This window comes from Indicator indicator, chromosome 38 (assembly GCF_027791375.1).
Source record: "Indicator indicator isolate 239-I01 chromosome 38, UM_Iind_1.1, whole genome shotgun sequence".
Classification (NCBI taxonomy): domain Eukaryota; kingdom Metazoa; phylum Chordata; class Aves; order Piciformes; family Indicatoridae; genus Indicator; species Indicator indicator.
This window is the reverse complement of record NC_072047.1, coordinates 2531225-2551629: the sequence shown is the minus strand read 5'-3', so window position 1 is coordinate 2551629 and position 20405 is coordinate 2531225. Positions and strand designations below refer to the sequence as shown.

At 56.7% G+C, this 20405-nt stretch overlaps 2 protein-coding genes across 2 annotated transcripts in view; one reads left to right on the top strand and one right to left on the bottom strand.

The window, feature by feature from the left end:
- Positions 1-452: 452 nt before the first annotated feature.
- Positions 453-4814, bottom strand: PCNA (proliferating cell nuclear antigen). The gene is made up of 6 exons (XM_054396657.1): positions 4554-4814; positions 3920-4017; positions 2989-3056; positions 2155-2349; positions 1069-1192; positions 453-982 (listed from the first exon to the last, which is right to left on the bottom strand). Exons 1-6 carry the CDS (start codon positions 4772-4774, stop codon positions 900-902), a joined length of 789 nt encoding a protein of 262 aa, XP_054252632.1. The 5' UTR covers positions 4775-4814; the 3' UTR covers positions 453-899.
- Positions 4815-6580: 1766 nt separating this feature from the next.
- The window catches only part of CDS2 (CDP-diacylglycerol synthase 2), a 34955-nt gene continuing 21130 nt past the window's right edge, over positions 6581-20405 (top strand). The window contains exon 1 of the mRNA XM_054396660.1: positions 6581-6602. The gene's annotated coding sequence lies outside the window, so the exon portion shown is untranslated. The remainder of the gene's footprint in view (positions 6603-20405) is intronic.

The window sequence follows — 20405 nt, the reverse complement described above, 5'->3', positions numbered from 1 at the left end:
CAGTTCCAACCCCCTGCCATGGGCAGGGACACCTCCCACCAGCCCAGGCTGCTCAAGGCCTCATCCAGCCTGGCCCTGAACACCTCCAGGCCTCCCTGGGCAACCTGTTCCAGTCTCTCCCCACCCTCACTGGAAAGAATTTCTTTCTCATCTCCAGTCTCAATCTCCCCTCTCCCAGCTCAAAGCCATTGTCCCTCTGTCCTGTCACTCCCAGCCTCTGTCCCAAGTCCCTCCCCAGCTCTCCTGGAGCCCCTTCAGGTACTGCAAGGCTGCTCCAAGGTCTCCCCAGAGCCTTCTCCTCTCCAGCCTGAACAGCCCCAACTCTCCCAGCCTGGCCCCACAAGGGAGGTTCTGCAGCCTCTGCTCATCTTGGTGGCCTCCTCTGGACCAGCTCCAGGTCCCTCCTGTGTTGGGGGCCCCAGAGCAGGACACATCCAGCCACACTTCACCAGAATAAAACCCAAATTGTATTTTTTTTTCCACTTTCCAAGTCTCAGTCAGAATTATCAGCCTCAGGAACAAAGAGATGGAGTCAGGTGATACAAACTGGCAGCAGAATTGAACAGCAGCCCCTAGATAGCTACAGGTGAACCTCCCCTCGAGGTGAATATTGCATTCCCTTCTCTAAGACAGGGTGAGAGGAACTAAGATAGTCCACCACCAGACAGCATCTAAGAGAGAACTACAAAAAAGAAAATACAACCCCAAAACACAACAGAATTTCCTACTTCCAGTGGCACCAGTACAGGGAAAGAGTGAGTGGCAAAAGTATTTACAAAGCTATCTACAGAGCAGGCCTAGCAGTGCTGGGAGGATGCTGCTGCAAGGCACTGGACTTGCTACCACCACTTCCTTCTCCAACAGGAGCTGACCAGATCTCCCCCTCAGTCCTCCTCCAGTTAAGAGCCTTCTTGTTGGTCTTCAATCTTTGGAGCCAGGTAGTACTTTAAGTGTCCCATGTCAGCAATCTTGTACTCCACCACTGGAAAAAGAGGAGACACAGCATTGAGAAGGCAGCTCCAAGGTGGCAGCTGTCTGCCAGGGTCTTCCAGAGCTGCTTCTACTTACCAAGAGGGACATCTGCAGACATGCTGAGTGTTACTGTGGGTGACAGGGGGGTGGCTTTGGTGAAGAAGTTCAAGTACCTCAGAGCAAAGGTCAGCTGGACTGGCTCATTCATCTCTATTGTGACCTGAAATCCAGGTTAAAGGTCAGCCAAGGCTGAAAGCTCCCTCCAACAGCTGAGGCATCCCAAGCACAGGCAGCCAGGGGCAGTCCTCACTCTGCTCTGCTCAGTGCCTGCAGGGCCCAGGGACAAGGGCCTAAAGCTGGCAGTGATTTGTTGACCTGGATCCACAGACCAGAGAAACCCTCGGTGCAATCCTACAACTGTTTTGGTTGGAAAGGACCTTTCAGACCCAGCCCAACCATTCCCTAACTCCACCAAGTCTGAGGCTAACTCATGGCCCTCAGCACCACATCTCTGGCTTTGAAACCCCTTCAGGAGTAGGCATTCAACCACCTCCCTGGGCAGCCTCCTCTTCTCCTGGCTCAACACTCCCAGGTCCCTCAGCTGCCTCTCCCCGGCCCTCTTCTCCAGACCCAGCTTGTTTGCCTTTCTCTGACCCTGCTCCAGCCCCCAATGTCCTTCTTGGCGTTAGGAGCCCAAAACTGAACCCAGTTTTGAAGGTGTGGCCTCACCAGTGCCCAGGACAGGAGGACAATCCCTGCCCTGCTCCTGCTGCCCACACCACTGCTGATCCAAGCCAGGATGTTGGAAGCCTTCTTGGCCACCTGAGCACACTGCTGGCATCACCCAGCACCCCCAGGTTCTTTTCCACCAGGCAGTTTCCAGCCACTCTGCCCTCACCCTGGAGCCTTCATGGGGTTGTTGTGAGCCAAGGGCAGGAGACCCAGCCCTTGGCCTTGTTGAACCTCATCCCATTGGCCCCTCCATGCAGCCTGCCCAGGTCCCTCTGCAGAGCCTCTGACCCTCCAGCAGCTCAACACTGCCACCCCACTTAGTGTCATCTGCAAAATGACTGAGGCTGCCTCCATCCCCATGTCCACACCTCCCAGCAGGTCAGAGAAACAAACCTGCAGCAGAAACCTCCCCTCTGAAGACATCCCAGCGACTGTGGGCATTTAACTTACAGCTTCCTCCTCTTTGTCCACGTTGCTGGTCTGTGACAGCTTGATGTTGCCATTGCCCAGCTCCCCGTTGGCTGAGAACTTGACCCCATCCTTGGCACAGGAGATGACGACGGCGTCCCCGATGTGGCTGAGGTCGCGGCAGATGCGAGCGAACTCCGCCGAGGGCATCTTCACCACACAGCTGTACTCCTGCTCCTGCCAGGGAGGTGCCACTCCTCAACATCTGCCAACAGGCTGCCTGCACTCACTGCACCTCACACAATGGGCTGGGTTGGAAGGGAGCTCCAAAGGTCACCCAGCCCAAGCCCACTGCACTCAGCAGGGACATCCCCAACCAGATCAGGTTGCTCAGAGCCCTGTGGAGCCTCACCTTGAATATCTCCAGGGATGGGCCCCAACCACCTCCCTGGCAACCTGTTGCAGTGTCCCCAGTAGCCTCTTGGTGCAGAACTTGTTCCTCACATCCAATCTAAATCTGCTCTGCTCTAGTTTGACACCATTGCCCCTGGTCCTGTCCCTTTGCAAACAGTCCCTCTGCAGCCGTTTCCCTGGGGCCTTCTCTTCTCCAAGCTGAACACCCCCAACTCCCTCAGTCTGTGCTGCAGCAGAGGTGTCCCAACCCCCTGATCATTTTCATGGCCCCCATCTGGACCCACTCCAGCAGCTCCAGGTCCTTCCTGTACTGAGGGCTCCAGAGCTGATCACAGCACCGCAGGTGAGGTCTCACCAGAGCACCAAGGGAAGCTCTACTACATGCTCAAACTCTGTCTGATGTCAACATGGGAAAATAACCATTTATAGAGAACATCAGCCGTCCTCTGAGCCACTACTTACTGGAATTCCAAGCTGCTCCACATCAAGATCCATCAGCTTCATCTCATAATCAGAAACCTTCTCCTGATCTGAAGAAATAAACCAAGGGTTTCAAAGATGTCATTACTCTGATTTGAAGGTTTTCTCCTCCCCCAGTTAAAACAAGCCTTTGGAGCTTCCTTCTAACCCAAACCATTCTATGATTCTATGACAATAAAATCCATGTTTAGAGTCATAAGCCTCAAAGTGACCCAAACAGCCATTTGTAGGCTTTAAGAGCACATCAACTCCCCAAGAGCATCCACACTGAAGAAGGTCGAAAGAAGTTTCTCTCTTACAAATAAAGTATTGATCAAGTTGACTAAGGTTACACAGAATCCAGGATTGGTTTGGGTTCAAGAGACCCCCTGCAGTCAGCAGGGACATCCCCAACCAGAGCAGGTTGCTCAGAGCCCCAAACAACCTGACCTGGGATGGTGCCAGGGATGAGGCAGCTCTCACCTCTCTGAGCAACCTGGGCCAGGCTCTCCCCACCCTCAGTGTCAAACATTTCTCCCTTCTCTCAAGTCTCAATATCCCTCTTTCAGTTTCAAACCATCGCTCCATCCCTTGTCCTGTCACAACAGGACCTGTTCAGAAGTCCAATCCTAGCATTCTGATGGTGCCTTTGAAGTACTGAAAGGCCACCAGAAGGTCTCCCCAGAGCCTTCTCCATGCTGAACAACCCCAAGTCCATCAGCCTGGCCTCACAGAGGCCTGCTGTGGAATTGCTCCAACAGGTCCATGTCCTCCCTTCTGCTCCAGACTGTTTCAAGAGTTCAGGTACGAGGCAAACCCTCCCTTTTCTGAAACCTTTGGAGTCATTCCCTTCTCCCATAGCAATGAGAAGTGGTTTGTGAAATCTACCTAAAATTATCAGGGTTGGAAACTGGTTCCTAAACCTCACACTCACTTGGTGCTTCAAACACTAGAGCCAACGTATCTGCATTGTCTTCTGCTCGCAGCGTTATGATGTCCTCGTTTCCAGCACATTTCAGGATTTTGGACATGCTGATGGGAAAAGGGCAGGTTAGCCTCAGGGTGACAAACAGGCAGCGCCAGAGCAGGCGCCCGTGCTGCAACAGTGTGACAAGAAGGCTGGCGGGCAGCAGGAGCGTCCTCAGCCGCAGCTCCCGGGCTCGTTTCGCCGTCACATCGCCGTCCCGAGGCGGCGGGACGAGGGCTGGGGCCAGGCCCCGCCATGGCGGGAAGCGCTCGGCGCCCACCCGCTCCCTTTCCCGCCACGACTAGTCGCGCGCTCGGCGCCGGCAGTGACGTCACAACGCCGACGTGCCCCGCGCGCGCCGCGAAAAACGGCGCCAGAGCGCTGAGGAAAATGGGGGAAGGGGCCAGAGAGGTTCCGAACGGCCCCCGACGCTTGCCGAGCGCGGTGAGAGCAGAAGCACGCCCTTCCCCCCACATCTTCCCCTCACGAAACCGCTTCCCAAGAGCCTGGCGGGCCTCGCTCCCCTCAGCGCTTCAGGCCTGGGCCCACTGCTCCAGCCCCGTCCCAGCGCCCAGAGGGGTCCCGTCGCCGCCGGCCTCACCTGGAGAGGTTGACGCCCATGGCAATGTTGCGGTCGCAGCGGTAGGTGTCGAAGCCCTCGGAGCGCAGGGTGAGCTGCACAAGAGAGACGTGCGAGGAGTCCATGCTCTGCAGGCTAATGCCACCCGAGCCGAGGTCCCAGCAGGCCTCGGTGATGAGGTCCTTAAGCGCCTCTAGCACCCGCTTGAGCACTGAGCCCTGCACCAGCCGCGCCTCGAACATCCTGGCAGCAGCACCGAGCCACACACAGAAACCCCCGGAAGAAAACTGGCCGCCAACTGCCGGGGCGCGCCAAACCACCCTAATTATAGCTTCCTCCGCCCCGCCCACCGCTGCGCTGGAGCCAATCGCCAGTGGTTCTCCTCTCCCTCCGCGAAACATATCCACGTACACATGACAGACACCACCCATGCTCTGACCAATCCCAGCGGAGCTCTTGCGCTTAGTCCCGCCTCTTCGCTCGGCGGGAACAAATCACCATGCAGGTTACACCTACACTGTGGCGGGGTCCCGCGTCGCGGCGATGCCCAGGGGACGGGGGGGCTAGACCGGATAGGGGACAGTGGGTTGGAAGCTCTCCACACAAGGAGACTCCAGAACCTCTCTGGACAGCTTGCTCCAGCCCTCCAGCACCCTCACAACAAACAACTTTCTCCTCTTCAGGTGGCACGTCCTGGGTTCCAGTTTGAGCCCCTTGCGCCTTGTCTTGTCCCTGGGCACCAGTGAGCTGAGTCTGGCCCCAGCCTCTTGCCCCCCACAGCTCCTTTAGCTCTTGCTGAGCATTGCTCAGATCCCCTCTGGGGTTGCTCTTCTGCAGACTCTCAGCCCCAGGGCTCTCAGCCTTTGCTCCTCCCAGAGCTGCTCCAGGCCCCTCAGCATCCTTGTGGCCTTCCACTCGGCTCTGCCTAGCAGTTCCCTGTCCCTCTTGAACCGGGGAATCCAAAACTGGACACAGGACACCTGCTGAGGTCTCACTAGGGCAGAGTTGAGGGGGAGGAGAACCTCTGTTGACCTTCTGGCCACACTCCATGCACCCTGTGACACCACTGGGGCCTCTTGGCCTCCAGAGCACACTGCTGGCTCGTGTGCAACTCGTCCCCTAGCGCTCCCAGGTCCTTCTCTGTGGAGCTGCCCAGCAGGTCTCCCCTCACCTGTCCTGCTGCAGGAGGTTGTTTCTCCCCAGGTGCAGGAACCTGCCCTTGGCCAGGTTGCACTTCATGAGGTTCCTCTCCCCCAGCTCTGCAGCCTGGCCTGACCAGGTCTCACTGAATGGCAGCACAGCCTGAGCGGTGCCAGCCTCTCCTCAGCCGCTCCTCCCAGGTTGGTACCATCAGCAAACTGCCTGAGGGTTCACTGTATCCCTTCACTCAGGTCATTAATGAACCTTTTGAACAACACTGAAGCCAGTGGTGAGAAACACCACGAGCTACAGGCCTCCAACTAGACTTTATTTGTCTGATCACGAGCCCCTGAGCTGTCCCCTTCGACCAGCTCTCCATCCCCTCACTCATCCCAGGCACACTTGGTGAGCGGGTTCCTGTGGGCACGTCACGGGTGACAACCTCTCCGCTCATGACGCCCCTCCTCATGACGTCTCTCCTCAGACACCAGTTCCTGAGAGGAACTCCAGGCCTGAGTGAAAACCACCGACAATCTCCTCTCTACAGCAAACTCGTCGCGGTTCTCCCAGCGCCTGTAAACCTCCCCCGCTCTGTGGCCTTTCCCGGTCGCTCCGCGGCCGCCTCTTTCCGCCCCCCGCACTAAGCTGCGCACCGGCGCCCACCCATCATGGCGCGTCCGGGCTTACATCCGGGGACACTTGGGCGGGACCAGCGCCGCGCTAACCCCGCCCCAGCGCCCATTCCGCGCCGCCGATTGGACAGCGGGCCTCACTTTGCCCTCTGCCGCCCCCTAGTGGCGGCGGTGGTGGTGGTGTGTAGCGCAGAAGCAGCGGCGCGGCCGGAACGGCGGCGGGCACGGGGCCGGCATGAGCGAGCTGCGGCAGCGGCTCGGCCGGGAGCCCGGCGGGGCGCGGGAGCCCGAGGAGAAGGTGAGGAGCGGGCCGGGGAGCGGAAGGGGCCGGCTGGCGAGCGGGGCGGAGGGGATCGGCGGCGGCGTGAGGGGCCTGCGGCGGGGGCTGGCTGCGCGGCCTGCTGACCGCGGCGGGACCGCCGCTTCATCCTCTTCCCCGGGGCTGCGACCCCCGGGCTGCCATCCCCGGGCTGCCACCCCCGGGCTGCCCCGTACCGTTGCGCGTCTGCCCATGCTCTCGGAGCGCCTGCGGGGTTTGTCGCTTGGTTCCTAACTACAGCCTCCCGCCAGCCCCCAACCGGCCGTGAACGAGCAGATCACGGCGCCGCGGGCAGTTCCTGGCGGTGCCTGGACGGCCGGTCCCGGGTGCCGGCTGGCAGGAGCGCAGAGATCCGGCAGCAAAGTGCTTCTGGGGGGTACCCCAGGTGGGGTTACAGAATCTTCAGGGAAGAGTTTGGTGTCGCTTAAGCCAGCCCTCAGTCGCTGCCGCTCCCTGCGGCGGGGCCCGGGGCCGTCACTGGGAGGTAAATGGGGTTGAACGGTTCCGTTAAAGCCGTGGGGACGAAACCTGCCTCTGTTTCCCTGTGCCATCTCCTTATGTCCAAACCCAGTCCCGAGTTGGCAGTTGTGTTGTCACCCTTGTCATCTTCACTCCTGCACTTCCCGAAGGGGGAACGACCGAGGGGAAGGAGCAGACCAAGGAAAACTTTATGAATAATATTTGCAGGGCTACAGATGGGGAAAACCCTGGAGGGAGAAGTGGTTCCTCCCCGTGTTGGGGTTTAATGCCCATATCTCAGGAGTGACCCCCAGGTCACTGCCTTTGGTAGCATCATTGTGGGCATCTCTCAAGTACCAAGTGACAGAAGGAGAGGAAATGGCCTGGAATTGTGTCAGGGGAGGTTTGGTTGGAGATGAGGGAAAATTTCTTTGCTGCAGGAGTGGTCAGGGGTTGGAACAGGCTGCCCAGGGAGGTGGTGGAGTCCCCATCCCTGGAGGTGTTCAAGAAACCTGTGGCCATGGTACTTGGGGCCAGGGTTTGGTGGCTGTGGTGGTAGTTTGAGAGGTGGACTTGATCTTATAGGGGTTTTCCAGCCTTAATGTTTCCTACTCTTCAATTGTCTGACCACTGTGATGTTTCCTCTGTTAGTGCATGGGGGACAGTTTGGAGAAGGGTGAAGTCATCAGGCAGAATGTCCTTTGCCATGTAAGTGGCACAATTCATGCTGCTTTGAATGGCAATGTAACACCTGCTCAGGGCTGTGCAGCCAGGTTGTAGGAAGCTTTATTCTGCTGTGCTTAGAGAGGGAACTGGGACAGAAAGTGCTGACAGTGCTGGGAATGACAGAGTCATTCAGGCTGGAAAACACCTTTGGGATCAGGAGTCCAACCATTTCCATGAGAATACAAATCTCAGCCTGGGCTGCACCAAAAGCAGTGCAGGCAGCAGGGCAAGGGAAGGGATCCTGCCCCTCTGCTCTGCTCTGCTGAGACCTCACCTGCAGGGCTGTGTCCAGCTGTGGGTCCCCCAGCACAAGAAGAACCTGGAGCTGCTGGAGAGGGTCCAGAGGAGGCCACCAAGATGAGCAGAGGGCTGGAAAACCTCTGCTGTGGGGCCAGGCTGGGAGAGTTGTGGCTGTTCAGCCTGGAGAAGAGAAGGCTCCAGGCAGACATTAGAGCTGCATTTTAATATCTGCAGGGGACCTGCAGTCAGGCTGGGGAGGGACTGCTCAGAAGGGGCTGTGGGGATAGGCTGAGGGGCAATGGCTTGGAACTGGAGCAGGGCAGAGTTAGGTTGGACATCAGGAAGGAGTTGTGCACAGTGAGGGTGGTGAGACACTGGGACAGGCTGCCCAGGGCTGGGGTTGAGGCTCCATCCCTGCAGACATTCAGGATCAGACTGGCTGTGTCCCTGGGCATCCTGATCCAGTTGGAGGTGTCCCTGCTGAGTGCAGGGGGGTTGGACAAGATGCCCTCGGAGGGTCCCTTCCAGCCCACTGCAATCTGTCAATTACCCACAGCTGCCCAGGGCTGCCTTGGTACAGGTGTGAAGTTTGTGCCCTTCTTCACAGCTCACATGGAGCTGTTTCCTCTGCAGTGATAAGAGGGCTCCTGTTCTGTCATGGGTGTGCAAAGGGCACAGCTGTCACCCTCTGGATAACCTTTGTCTCAGTTGGAATTTACTTTGCAGCAGAAAAACCCTCAAGGACTTTTCAGTTCCAGAACTTCTGAGGGAGTTGGAAGATGTCCCTCAGCAGCCTAGAAGGGCCCAGTGCTGTTTAACCAGGGAGCAAACAAACTCCCTGGGCCCAGCTGTGATCTTGCTTTAGCTGCTTGTGATGCACTCCTAAAGAAGGTCAGAGAGCCTCTATTTTGAGTGCAATCCTGTTATCTCCAGGTGCTTTTTGCACAGAATGAGCCTGCTGAAGGGCTTCTCTGATGTTGAGTCAGTGACTTGAAGTGGCTTTACTAGAGAGAGGGAAGGGTTATGGAAGGTTTGTGGTGTGCTGCTCAGCCTAAAGCTGCTCAGATGAATTGCAAGAGCCAAAAAAAAAAAAGCCCCAAACAACCCAGAAGATGTTTCCAAGCAGTGGAGAACAGCTCCTCTGAGGTGCTGTATGGCTCTGAAAAACAGAAAGCAGGAATGGGAGGCAGAAAATTTCCCCAAACTGCTCCAATGAAGCCTGGGAGGAGGTTTCCTGGTAACAGTAATCTGCTATTAGAAAATCCCAGCAGTGTGTGCTTGCCCTGGCAGCACTTCTCAGCAGCAGATGATTCTCTCCTCCCCTGATATCCAGGCATTGTGTTTCCAGTGCTTGGGAAATGCCTGGCAGAGCCTGGGAAGTAACATCAGGATGAAGCCAAGGCAGCAGAACTGCTTCTGCATGGCCTGGTTAGTGGTGGTGGTAGCCTGCAGGTATTGGGGTCAAGATGGGAGATTCCCATTTCTGCTTTGTCATTCAGTGAGCTTGGCCACAAAAAGAATCTAGCAATGCTTTCTGTGGGCTCCAGAACCCCAGGTGACATGGCCCCAGGTTTCCAGAACACCTCCAGGCATGGAGACTCCACCATCTCCCTTGGCAGCCTGTTCCAGTGCCTGACCACTCCTGCAGCAAAGAAATGTTTCCTCATCTCCAACCTAACCCTTCCCTGGCACAGTTTCAGGCCATTTCCTCTTCTTCCATCACCTGATACTGGAGAGCAGAGCCCAACCCCCACTTTCCTCCAACCTCCTTTCAGGGAGCTGCAGAGAGCCAGCAGGTCTCCCCTCAGCCTCCTCTTCTTCAGGCTCAACAACCTCAAGTCCCAGTCTTCAGCAGAGAGTTCTCAACATGTTACAAGAGAAGACCTGAAGTGAGGTGTAAACATCAAGGCTGGTCTGGAGATCAGACCTGGGAAGTTTTCTGCTTGTCCCCACTTGGCTGTTTGGATAATGGACAGCAAGAGGCTGCTTACTCTTTGTGGTCCTCCAACCCTTGCACAACATCACAGCTTTGATCTTCTCCTCCCTGCTGGCACAGGGCAGAGCTTACAGCTGCAACTGAGCTGCCTCAGCTGGGCCTGGAGTGCCAGGATGTTTGAAAATTGATTTTTGTTTGAACTGTTGTGCAACACAGCTTGGTCTCAAAGGGGACAAGGCAACATCTGGTGACCCTGAGCAGTGAACTCCCTCTGATCTCACCAGGAAAGAAAGAGGGAAGCTTGCCCTGGTGTTGCTTGGTGCTCGTTTTGGTAGCCCAAAGGGCTTAGGTGGTGGTAAGTGGAGCACTGAGAGCTGCACCCTCAGGAAGTTCAACGAGGCCAAGTGCAAGGTTCCTGCACCTGAGTCAGGGCAATCCCAAGCAGAAATCCAGGCTGGGTGAGGAATGGCTCCAGAGCAGCCTTGAGGAGAAGGCCTTGGGGGTGTCAGTTGGTGACAAACTGCCCAGGAGCCAGCAATGGTCCCTGGCAGCCCAGAGCCAGCTGAGTGCTGAGCTGCATCCAGAGCAGGGAGAGCAGCAGCACAGGGAGGGGATTCTGCCCTCTGCTCTGCTCTGCTCAGACCCCACCTGCAGCACTGCCTCCAGCTCTGGGCCCCCAGCACAAGAAGGCTCTGGAGCTGCTGGAGAGGGTCCAGAGGAGGCCACCAAGATGAGCAGAGGCTGCAGAACCTCCCCTGTGGGGCCAGGCTGGGAGAGTTGGGGCTGTTCAGGCTGGAGAAGAGAAGGTTCCAGGGAGACCTCAGAGCAGCCTTGCAGTACCTGAAGGGGCTCCAGGAGAGCTGGGGAGGGACTTGGGACAAGGGCTGGGAGTGCCAGGATGAGGGACAATGGCTTTGAGCTGGGAGAGGGGAGATTGAAACTGGAGATGAGGAAGAAATTGTTTGCAGTGAGGGTGGGGAGAGACTGGCACAGGTTGCCCAGGGAGGCTGTGGCTGCCTCCTGCCTGGAGGTGTTCAGGGCCAGGCTGGATGAGGCCTTGAGCAGCCTGGGCTGGTGGGAGGTGTCCCTGCCCATGGCAGGGGCTTGGAGCTGGATGAGCTTTGAGGTCCCTTCCAACCCAACCCATTCTGTGAATCAATGAATAATGAGGTTCTGGTCAGACCAGACCCCAATAAACCTCTGCACTGAGGCCTCTCTCCATCTCCAGTGAAGGGAGGCAGAAGGTTCAAGACCTCTCCCAGCCCCACCCCAAGGGCTTATGTTTGTAATAGCTCTTAATGCTACTTTGGGCTTGACACCAAGCAGCACTTTTCTTGGCTTCTGCTGCAGCAGGAGCCTCCTTCCTCCTGGAGAGGTGGCAGGACCTGAGGTCTGCTAGCAGAGTGCACTTCAGCTGTGTGTGTGCCTGCCAGCAGCAGGGCCTTGGTCCCTGTGCCTCTGCACTGTACCCTGATTGCATTTCTGATGGAGCTGATCACCACTGCCTCTCCAGTTTAACCCCTTCAGCTTGGGCCTTGCCCTGGGGTGGTGGAACTGCTGCAGGCTCCTCCCCATTTCCTTTGGAGCATGTTTGTCTTGGGCACAACCCCTCTGGGCTTGGCTGTGCTGGGTTTCTGGATTGATGGAATGATCCAGTTCCAACCCCCTGCCATGCATCAGGTTGCTCAAGGTTCCTGGTTGAAGCTGATAATCCTAAAGCTCTCATCCAAGCAGAGCAATTCTGTGATCCCTTCTTGCACACTGTGCAGGCTCTCAAGCTGCCAATTTCCTTCCTCATCCTTGCCAGAGAGGTTGGATCCCACAAAGACTTTGTCATTTTAAGGGTTGGGTGACTTCACCTCATGCTGTGAGGAGGTTCAGAGTCACTATGGTTGGGAAAGACCTTCTAGAGCATGAAGTCCAAACATTATCATTATTGAGACTGGAGAGGAGAAGGCTCCAGGGGGACCTCAGAGCTGCCTGCCAGGCCCTGAAGGGATCCTGCAGGAAGGCTGCAGAGAGACTTTTGCTGAGGGTGTCCAGAGCCAGGCCAAGGGGGAATGGTTTGAAGGTGAGGCAGAGCAGGGTTAGAGTGGAGCTGAGGAAGAAGTTGTTGAGAGTGAGGGTGGTGAGAGTCTGGCACAGGCTGCCCAGGGAGGCTGTGGCTGCCTCCTGCCTGGGGGTGCTCAGGGCCAGGCTGGATGAGACCTTGAGCAGCTGAGTCTGGCTGAGAGGTGTCCCTGGGCATGGCAGGAGGTTGGAGGAGATGAGCTCTGAGGTCCCCTCCAGCCTGAGCCCTTCTGGGATTCTCTGATTCTGTGTCTCTGCTTCCAAAGCTGTTTGCTTGCAGTGAAGTGCTGGCAGTGATGCTTGTCACTGGAGAGGTACTTGGTGCTGAGCAGCAGGGGGATAGGATGGGAAGACTGGTGCTGAGCAGCAGGATGATGGGATGGGATGGTTGGTGCTGAGCAGCAGGATGATGGGATGGGATGGTGCTGAGCAGCAGGGTGATGGGATGGGATGGTTGGTGCTGAGCAGCAGGATGATGGGGATGGGATGGTTGGTGCTGAGCAGCAGGATGATGGGGATGGGATGGTTGGTGCTGAGCAGCAGGATGATGGGGATGGGATGGTTGGTGCTGAGCAGCAGGGTGATGGGATGGGATGGTTGGTGCTGAGCAGCAGGGTGATGGGATGGGATGGTTGGTGCTGAGCAGCAGGATGATGGGGATGGGATGGTTGGTGCTGAGCAGCAGGGTGATGGGATGGGATGGGATGGGATGGTGCTGAGCAGCAGGGTGATGGGATGGGATGGGATGGTGCTGAGCAGCAGGATGATGGGGATGGGATGGTTGGTGCTGAGCAGCAGGATGATGGGGATGGGATGGTTGGTGCTGAGCAGCAGGGTGATGGGATGGGATGGGATGGTTGGTGCTGAGCAGCAGGGTGATGGGATGGGATGGGATGGTGCTGAGCAGCAGGGTGATGGGATGGGATGGGATGGTGCTGAGCAGCAGGGTGATGGGATGGGATGGTTGGTGCTGAGCAGCAGGGTGATGGGGATGGGATGGTTGGTGCTGAGCAGCAGGATGATGGGGATGGGATGGTTGGTGCTGAGCAGCAGGGTGATGGGATGGGATGGGATGGTGCTGAGCAGCAGGGTGATGGGATGGGATGGGATGGTGCTGAGCAGCAGGGTGATGGGATGGGATGGGATGGTGCTGAGCAGCAGGGTGATGGGATGGGATGGGATGGTGCTGAGCAGCAGGGTGATGGGATGGGATGGTTGGTGCTGAGCAGCAGGATGATGGGGATGGGATGGTTGGTGCTGAGCAGCAGGGTGATGGGGACAGGACGGGACGGGACGGGACGGGATGGTTGGTGCTGGATGGGGATGAGATGTTCTGAGCTTGGGGCTGGGGTGGCCTCGTGGGCAGGGGCCCCCATTTGGGGCCAAAGGCTACTGCTGAAAGGAGGCCAGGACCTGGAGGGGGTACCCCCAGGGAAATAGGGTCCTGGAATTGGGGGGCAACGGTGGAGTCCCCAGATGGAGTGGAGAGGGAAGAGCAGGAGGGTCCCAAAATCATAGAAGCAGTCACAGATGTTTGTGTTCCCAGCAGGGAGGCCAAAGGAGGCCTCCTGTCCCTGCCCAGCACCCTGCCCAGCAGGAGGCAGGAGAAGCCTTTCTCCCCCTGCCTGCTTTCCCCAGGCAGTGCTGGGCACTGAGGGCAGCTCACCCTTGGGGGCAGAAGCCTTAGGGGAGCAGGTGGGGCTGCAGTGTTGCCAAGCAAATCCACATCTCCTTGCTGGGAGAAGAGCCTCCTGCAGCTGTTCTTTGTGCTGGCCCACCTGCAGGCACCTGGCACAGGAATGATCCTCCTGGGCCTGGCAGCAGCTCTGCTGTTTTCCCCCCCACAGGGTGGTCTGTGCTGGCCTCTGTCCCTCCTGCTGCACTTCAGTTCTCTCTGCTTCATGTTTTCCAGGATTCCAAAGGACCACAAAGATTCTGAGATTTCTCTTTCATGGAGTCACAGGAATTGTGTAGGCTGGAGCAGAACTTCCAGCTCATCCAGTCCAACCCTGAACCCAGCACTGCCAGGGCACCACCAGGCCATGGCCCTCAGCACCACAGCTCCAGGGCTTTGAAACCCCTCCAGGGATGGGGACTCCACCTCTGCCCTGGGCAGCCTGGGCCAGACCTGGACAGCCCTCAGGGAGAAGAAATTGTTCCTCATGGCCAACCTAAACCTCTCCTGGGGCAACCTGACATCATCTCCTTGGGAGCAGAGCCACCAGGGTCACACCTGAAGGGACTGGCCCAGGTCCTTGACCAGTTCAGATGGAGCCAGGGATTGACTGGTAGAGAAACAAGAGCAAGGTCCTGGTACCACCTCACAGTCAGCAAAGGCAACACTCTGGCAGGATCTGGGAGATGTTTTTGTTGCCAGTTAGGTTCTGGAAAAATCTCACAGGCTGCAGAGGAATCGAGGGGTCAGAAGCCATCGGCCCTGGTGTGATGCAAGCCCCCATTGTGGAGGACAGAAATAGACTTCTCCTGCACTGACTCTGCTGTAAATAGTGTCCCTGTTGCTGCAGAGCTGTTTGTTCTTCTTGTTTCTCATTTGTTCTCCCTCTTGTTTCTCATTTGTTCTCCCTCTTGTTTCTCATTTGTTCTCCCTCTTGTTTCTCATTTGTTCTCCCTCTTGTTTCTCATTTGTTCTCCCTCTTGTTTCTCATTTGTTCTCCCTCTTGTTTCTCACAGCTCTGGGAAGTCACAGCAGGTCACAATGTCTGCCTGGGCTCCAGCAGAGGCAGCTCCAGGCTGGGGCTACCTCTGTCAGACCTCAGTTCTGAGAGGCATGGAGGAGCTTTGCTGTCTCCTTTCTGTGCTCGTGGCTCTGTCTCTGCAGCAGCAGCAAAGAGCCAGCAGTGCTCTGAGGTGGTCAGAAAGGGCAGCAGCAGCCTGGCCTGGGGCAGCAATGGTGTGGGCAGCAGCAGCAGGGCAGGGATTGTGCCCCTGGGCTGGGCACTGGGGAGGCCACACCTTGAGTGCTGGGGCAGGGTTGGGCTCCTCACCCCAAGAAGGACCTTGAGGGCTGGAGCAGGGCCAGGGAAGGGCAAGAAAGGTGGGAAGGGTCTGGAGAAGAGGGCTGGGGAGGAGCAGCTGAGGGAACTAAGATTGTTTAGCCTGCAGGAGGCTGAGGGGAGACCTCACTGCTCTCTACAGCTCCCTGAAAGGAGCTTGGAGGAAGTTGAGGGTTGGTCTTTTCTCCTTAGTCTAAGGTGATAAAAGGAGAGCAAATGGCCTGGAATTGTGCCAGGGGAGGTTTGGACTGGAGATGAGGAAAAATGTCTTTGCTGCAGGAGTGGTCAGGGATTGGCACAGGCTGCCCAGGGAGGTGGTGGAGTCCCCATCCCTGGAGGTGTTCAAGAAGGCCATGGCACCTGGGGTCAGGGTTTGGTGGCTGTGGTGGTGCTGGGTTGATGTTAGACTGGATGATCTCTGAGGGCTTTTCCCACCAAAACAAGTCTCTGATTCTATAATTCTACAGCAAAATTTGCCAGTTTGGTAAATGCCACCATAGCAGGGTGCCAGTCAGACCCAGGAGAAGCCAGCACTGAGGCCTGTCTCCAAAGCATCTCCATCCTGTGGCTCAGAGTGGGAGGCAAGGTCCTGTTATTAGCAGTAGGAAATTCTGGGGGAATGCCAGAGCCAGCAGCCTATTTTTGTGCTCTTTTGTATACAATAGCTTCTGGAAAGGGCTTGGAGCCTGGTGCCTTTCTCTTCTTGCTTTGCTGGAATAAACAGAACCCAGAGTGGGAGCTGTGCTGGGGGCCAGAGGATTAAGTGGGTGCTGGGTGAGTCACAGGGGTGCTGGACTTGGCCTGTATCAGATTTGCTGACGCTGAGATCAGGCTCTGGTCTCAAACTGTTGTGCTGCTGTCATTGCCTGGTGTTTGACATCTTTGCCAGTGCTGTGGCAGTGGCACTGAGGGCACCCTCAGCCGGTCTGCTGCTGACACCAAGCTGTGTGGTGCTCTGGACTCACTCGAGGGCAGGGATCCATCCAGAAGGGTCTTGACAGGCTTGAGAAGTGAGCCAGAGCCACCTGCATGAGGCTCAGCAAGTCACAGGGCAAGGTCCTGCAGCTGGGTTGGGCCAACCCCAGGCACAGCTCCAGGCTGGGTGCAGAGTGGGTTGAGAGCAGCCCTGAAGAAAGAGCCTTGGGGGTGCTGGGTGCTGAGCAGCTCCCCAGGAGCCAGCAGTGCCCTCCTGCAGCCCAGCAGGCAGCTGTGAGCTGGGCTGCAGCCAGAGGAGTGTGGGCAGAGGGCAGGAGAGGGGATTCTGCCCCTGGGCTCTGCTCTGCTCAGACCTCACCTCCAATCCTGCCTCCAGCTCTGCTGTCCCCAGCAGGAGAAGGACACAGAGCTGTGGAGTGAGGCCAGAGGAGGTCACAAAGATGATCCCAGGGCTGGAGCAGCTCTGCTGTGAGCACAGGCTGAGGGAGCTGGGGGTGTGCAGCCTGGAGAGGAGAAGGCTCCAGGGGGACCTCAGAGCTGCCTGCCAGGACCTGAAGGGATCCTGCAGGAAGGCTGCAGAGAGACTTCTGCTGAGGGTGTCCAGAGCCAGGCCAAGGGGGAATTATTTGGAGCTGAGGCAGAGCAGGGTTAGAGTGGAGCTGAGGAAGAAGTTGTTGAGTGTGAGGGTGGTTGAGAGTGTGGCACAGGCTGCCCAGGGAGGCTGTGGCTGCCTCCTGCCTGGGGGTGCTCAGGGCCAGGCTGGATGAGGCCCTGAGCAGCTGAGTCTGGCTGAGAGGTGTCCCTGGGCATGGTGGGGAGGTTGGAGGAGATGAGCTCTGAGGTCCCTTCCAGCCTGAGCCATCCTGGCATTCTCTGACTCCAGGCACTCTGCAGACATTGCTGCTTTTTGGGAGCTCCTCTGCTAATGGTCTCCATTTTTAGGCATGTCCTCATTTCTGTGCCTGCTTGCAACTGAAATATGTTTTTTTTTTTTTTGGGATAGGGAAGAGAGTCCCATGTCAATCTCAATGAAACCTGAGCTTTGTTGGGTGTTTTTGAGTCTCCACTAGGCTCCAGGAGGCTTGGTGGGATAGTGTGGCAGGGAGGCATGAGAGGCTTGAACTCAATTATCCTGCAGGTACCTTCACAGCCCAGGAAGCTGAAGCATTCCCCTTGAGACCAGCAGCTACTTTGTGGTTCTTTGGCATCCTGGGCCAAATGAGGAGCAGCTGAAGGAGTTGGGGTCCTTCAGCCTGGAAAAGAGGAGGCTCCAGAGACCTCCTGGCTTTCTACAACTCCCTGAAAGGAGGTTGGAGTCAGGTGGGGGTTGGTCTGTTCTCCCTAGTAACAAGTGACAGGACAAGAGGAATTGGCCTCAGGTTGCACCAGGGAAGGTTTAGGTTGGACATTAGGAGAAAATTCTCCACTGAAATGGTTCTCAAGGACTGGAACTGTCTGCCCAGGGAGGTGGTTGAATCCCCAGACCCTGGAGGGGTTTAAAAGAGAGAGATGTGGTGCTGAGGGCTGTGGTTTAGCCCCAGCCTTGGTAGAGGTAGAGGTGGGTTGGAGTGGATGATCTCAGAGGCCTTTTCCAACCAAATGATTCTATGAAATCAAGCCTGGACACTTGTCTGCTTCTCCTTTCTAGTGGTAATGCTCTCCAAACTTCTCTTTCTTCTTCCACCCTTCAGAGCTTGTAAACCTCTAACAGAAGATCCTATGACTAAGGAGTAATGAGAGGGTTTCTTGCCTTGATGGAATCTGCCAAGGTAGCTTTGGCCATGGCACAGCAGCTGGGGGAGCTGTGCAGGTGCTGTGCAGGTAAAGCACAGAATGCATCAGGTTGGAAGGGACCCTCAAAGGTCCCCCTTGTCCCACCCCACTGTGATCAGCAGGGACTCCTCCAACTAGAGCAGGCTGGTCAGGGCCACATCAAGTTTGACTTTGAATGTCTCCAGGGATGGGACTTCAACCACACCCCCTGGGCAGCCTGTGCCAGTCTCTCCCCACCCTCACTCAAGAATTTCTTCCTCATCTCCAGTTTCAATCTCTCCTCTCACAGCTCAAAGCCATTGTCCCTTGTCCTGGCACTCCCAACCCTTGTAAAAATTCTCTCCCCAGCTTTCTTATAGTCCCCTTCAGATACTGCAAGGCTGCTCTGAGGTCTCCCTGGAGCCTTCTCTTTTCCAGCCTGAACAGCCCCAACTCTCCCAGCCTGGCCCCACAGGGGAGGTTCTGCAGCCTCTGCTCATCTTGGTGGCCTCCTCTGGACCCTCTCCAGCAGCTCCAGAGCCTTCTTGTGCTGGGGGCCCAGAGCTGGAGGCAGTGCTGCAGGTGGGGTCTGAGCAGAGCAGAGCAGAGGGCAGAATCCCCTCCCTGTGCTGCTCTCTCCCTGCTCTGGATGCAGCTCAGCACTCAGCTGGCTCTGGGCTGCCAGGGACCATTGCTGGCTCCTGGGCAGTTTGTCACCAACTGACACCCCCAAGGCCTTCTCCTCAAGGCTGCTCTGGAGCCACTCCTCAGCCTTGGGATTGCCCTGACCTAGCTGCAGGAACCTTGCCCTTGGCCTTGTTGAACTTCCTGAGGCTGGCTTGGCCATACCTCTGCAGCCTGAGTCCCCCTGGATGGATCCCTTCCCTCCCTGGATGGATCCCTTCCCTCCCTGGATGGATCCCTTCCCTCCCTGGATGGATCCCTTCCCTCCAGTGGCTCTCAGGTTGATTGCCTGAAGCAGCAGCTCTGTTTTTCTCTCCAGCACTGTGTTGGCTTTTCCTGGCACAGCTTTTTGTTGAGATCCAGCAGCAAGGCTGAGCAAACCAGCACCTTGCTTCAGGAGAGGTGCACAGATCATGGCAATTCCTTCAGTTAGTTTAATCTCCCAGCCTTGAATTCTTTTCCTCTGGCTCTCTTCTGAGCAGAACATTTCTGACAGGGAGGTAGCTGACTTGTTTCCATGACAACTGAGATCGTGGCACGGATACTGGGGCAAAAAAATAATAACCCAGCCCTGAGTGCTCACAGCTTCCTCTCTGAGATGGAGCTGTGAGCAGCTACCTCTTGCCACAAGGCTGCAGGGGTGAAGGGGGCTGGAGGAAGCTGAGGCACATCCTTTCTCCCTCTGCCTTGCTTTAAAGTGACAACATGCTTGGTCACAAATGATCTTTAGGTCTGCTGCTTTCACAGATAAAGCACAAGGGCATGGAACTGCTGGAGCAGGTCCAGAGGAGGCCACCAAGATGAGCAGAGGCTGGAGAACATCCCCTGTGGGGACAGGCTGGGAGAGTTGGGGCTGTTCAGGCTGGAGAGGAGAAGGCTCCAAGGAGACCTTAGAGCAGACTTCCAGTGCCTGAAGGAGGCTGCAGAAGGGCTGGGGAGGGATTTTTACAAGAGCTGGGAGTGTCAAGATGAGGAACAATGGCTGTGAGCTGGGAGAGAGGAGATTGAGACTGGAGATGAGGAAGAAATTGTTGAGAGTGAGGGTGGGGAGAGACTGGCACAGGTTGCCCAGGGAGGCTGTGGATGTCCTCTCCCTGGAGGTGCTCAAGGCCAGGCTGGATGAGGCCTTGAGCAGCCTGGGCTGGTGGGAGGTGTCCCTGCCCATGGCAGGGGCTTGAAGCTGGATGAGCTTTGAGGTCCCTTCCAACCCAACCCATTCCACAAATCTATGAATCTGCTGTTCAGCTCTGCCTGCTCTGCTTCACCAGGCAGCAGAACAGCCCTGGCAGAGCTCTGTGGGCTTTCCTCTGCTCATGGTGAGGTTCATAGAGTCACAGATTGCAGTGGGCTGGGAGGGACCCTCAAAGGTCAACTTGTCCAAGCCCCTGCACTCAGCAGGGACATCTCCAGCTGGATCAGCCTGCTCATGGACACAGCCAGGCTGATCCTGAATGTCTGCAGAGATGGAGCCTCAACCACCTCCCTGGGCAGCCTGTTCCAGTGTCTCACCACCCTCACTGTGCACAACTCCCTCCTGATGTCCAACCTAACTCTGCCCTGCTCCAGTTCCAAACCATTGCCCCTGGTCCTATCCCCACAGCCCCTTCTGAACAGTCCCTCCCCAGCCTGCCTGTAGGTCCACTGCAGATGTTGAAATGCAGTTCTAAGGTCTGCCTGGAGCCTTCTCTTCTGCAGGCTGAACAGCCACAACTCTCCCAGCCTGTCCCCATGGCAGAGTTGTGTAGAAGTGAACAATCTGGGCTAAAATGTTCATTGCTGGCTTGATTTCGTTCTTCATTCCCTTGATCCTTTTAGAAGCCTTCAGTATTGAGAAGATGGATTGAAGGAGTGCTGGGCTTGCCCATGGTGCAGGCCAGGCAGACCTGAGTCCTTCAATCTGATATCTCAAGGCTGGAAAAGCTCCAGCACCTTATGGTGCTTTGACAGCCTTAATGCTGCCCTTGT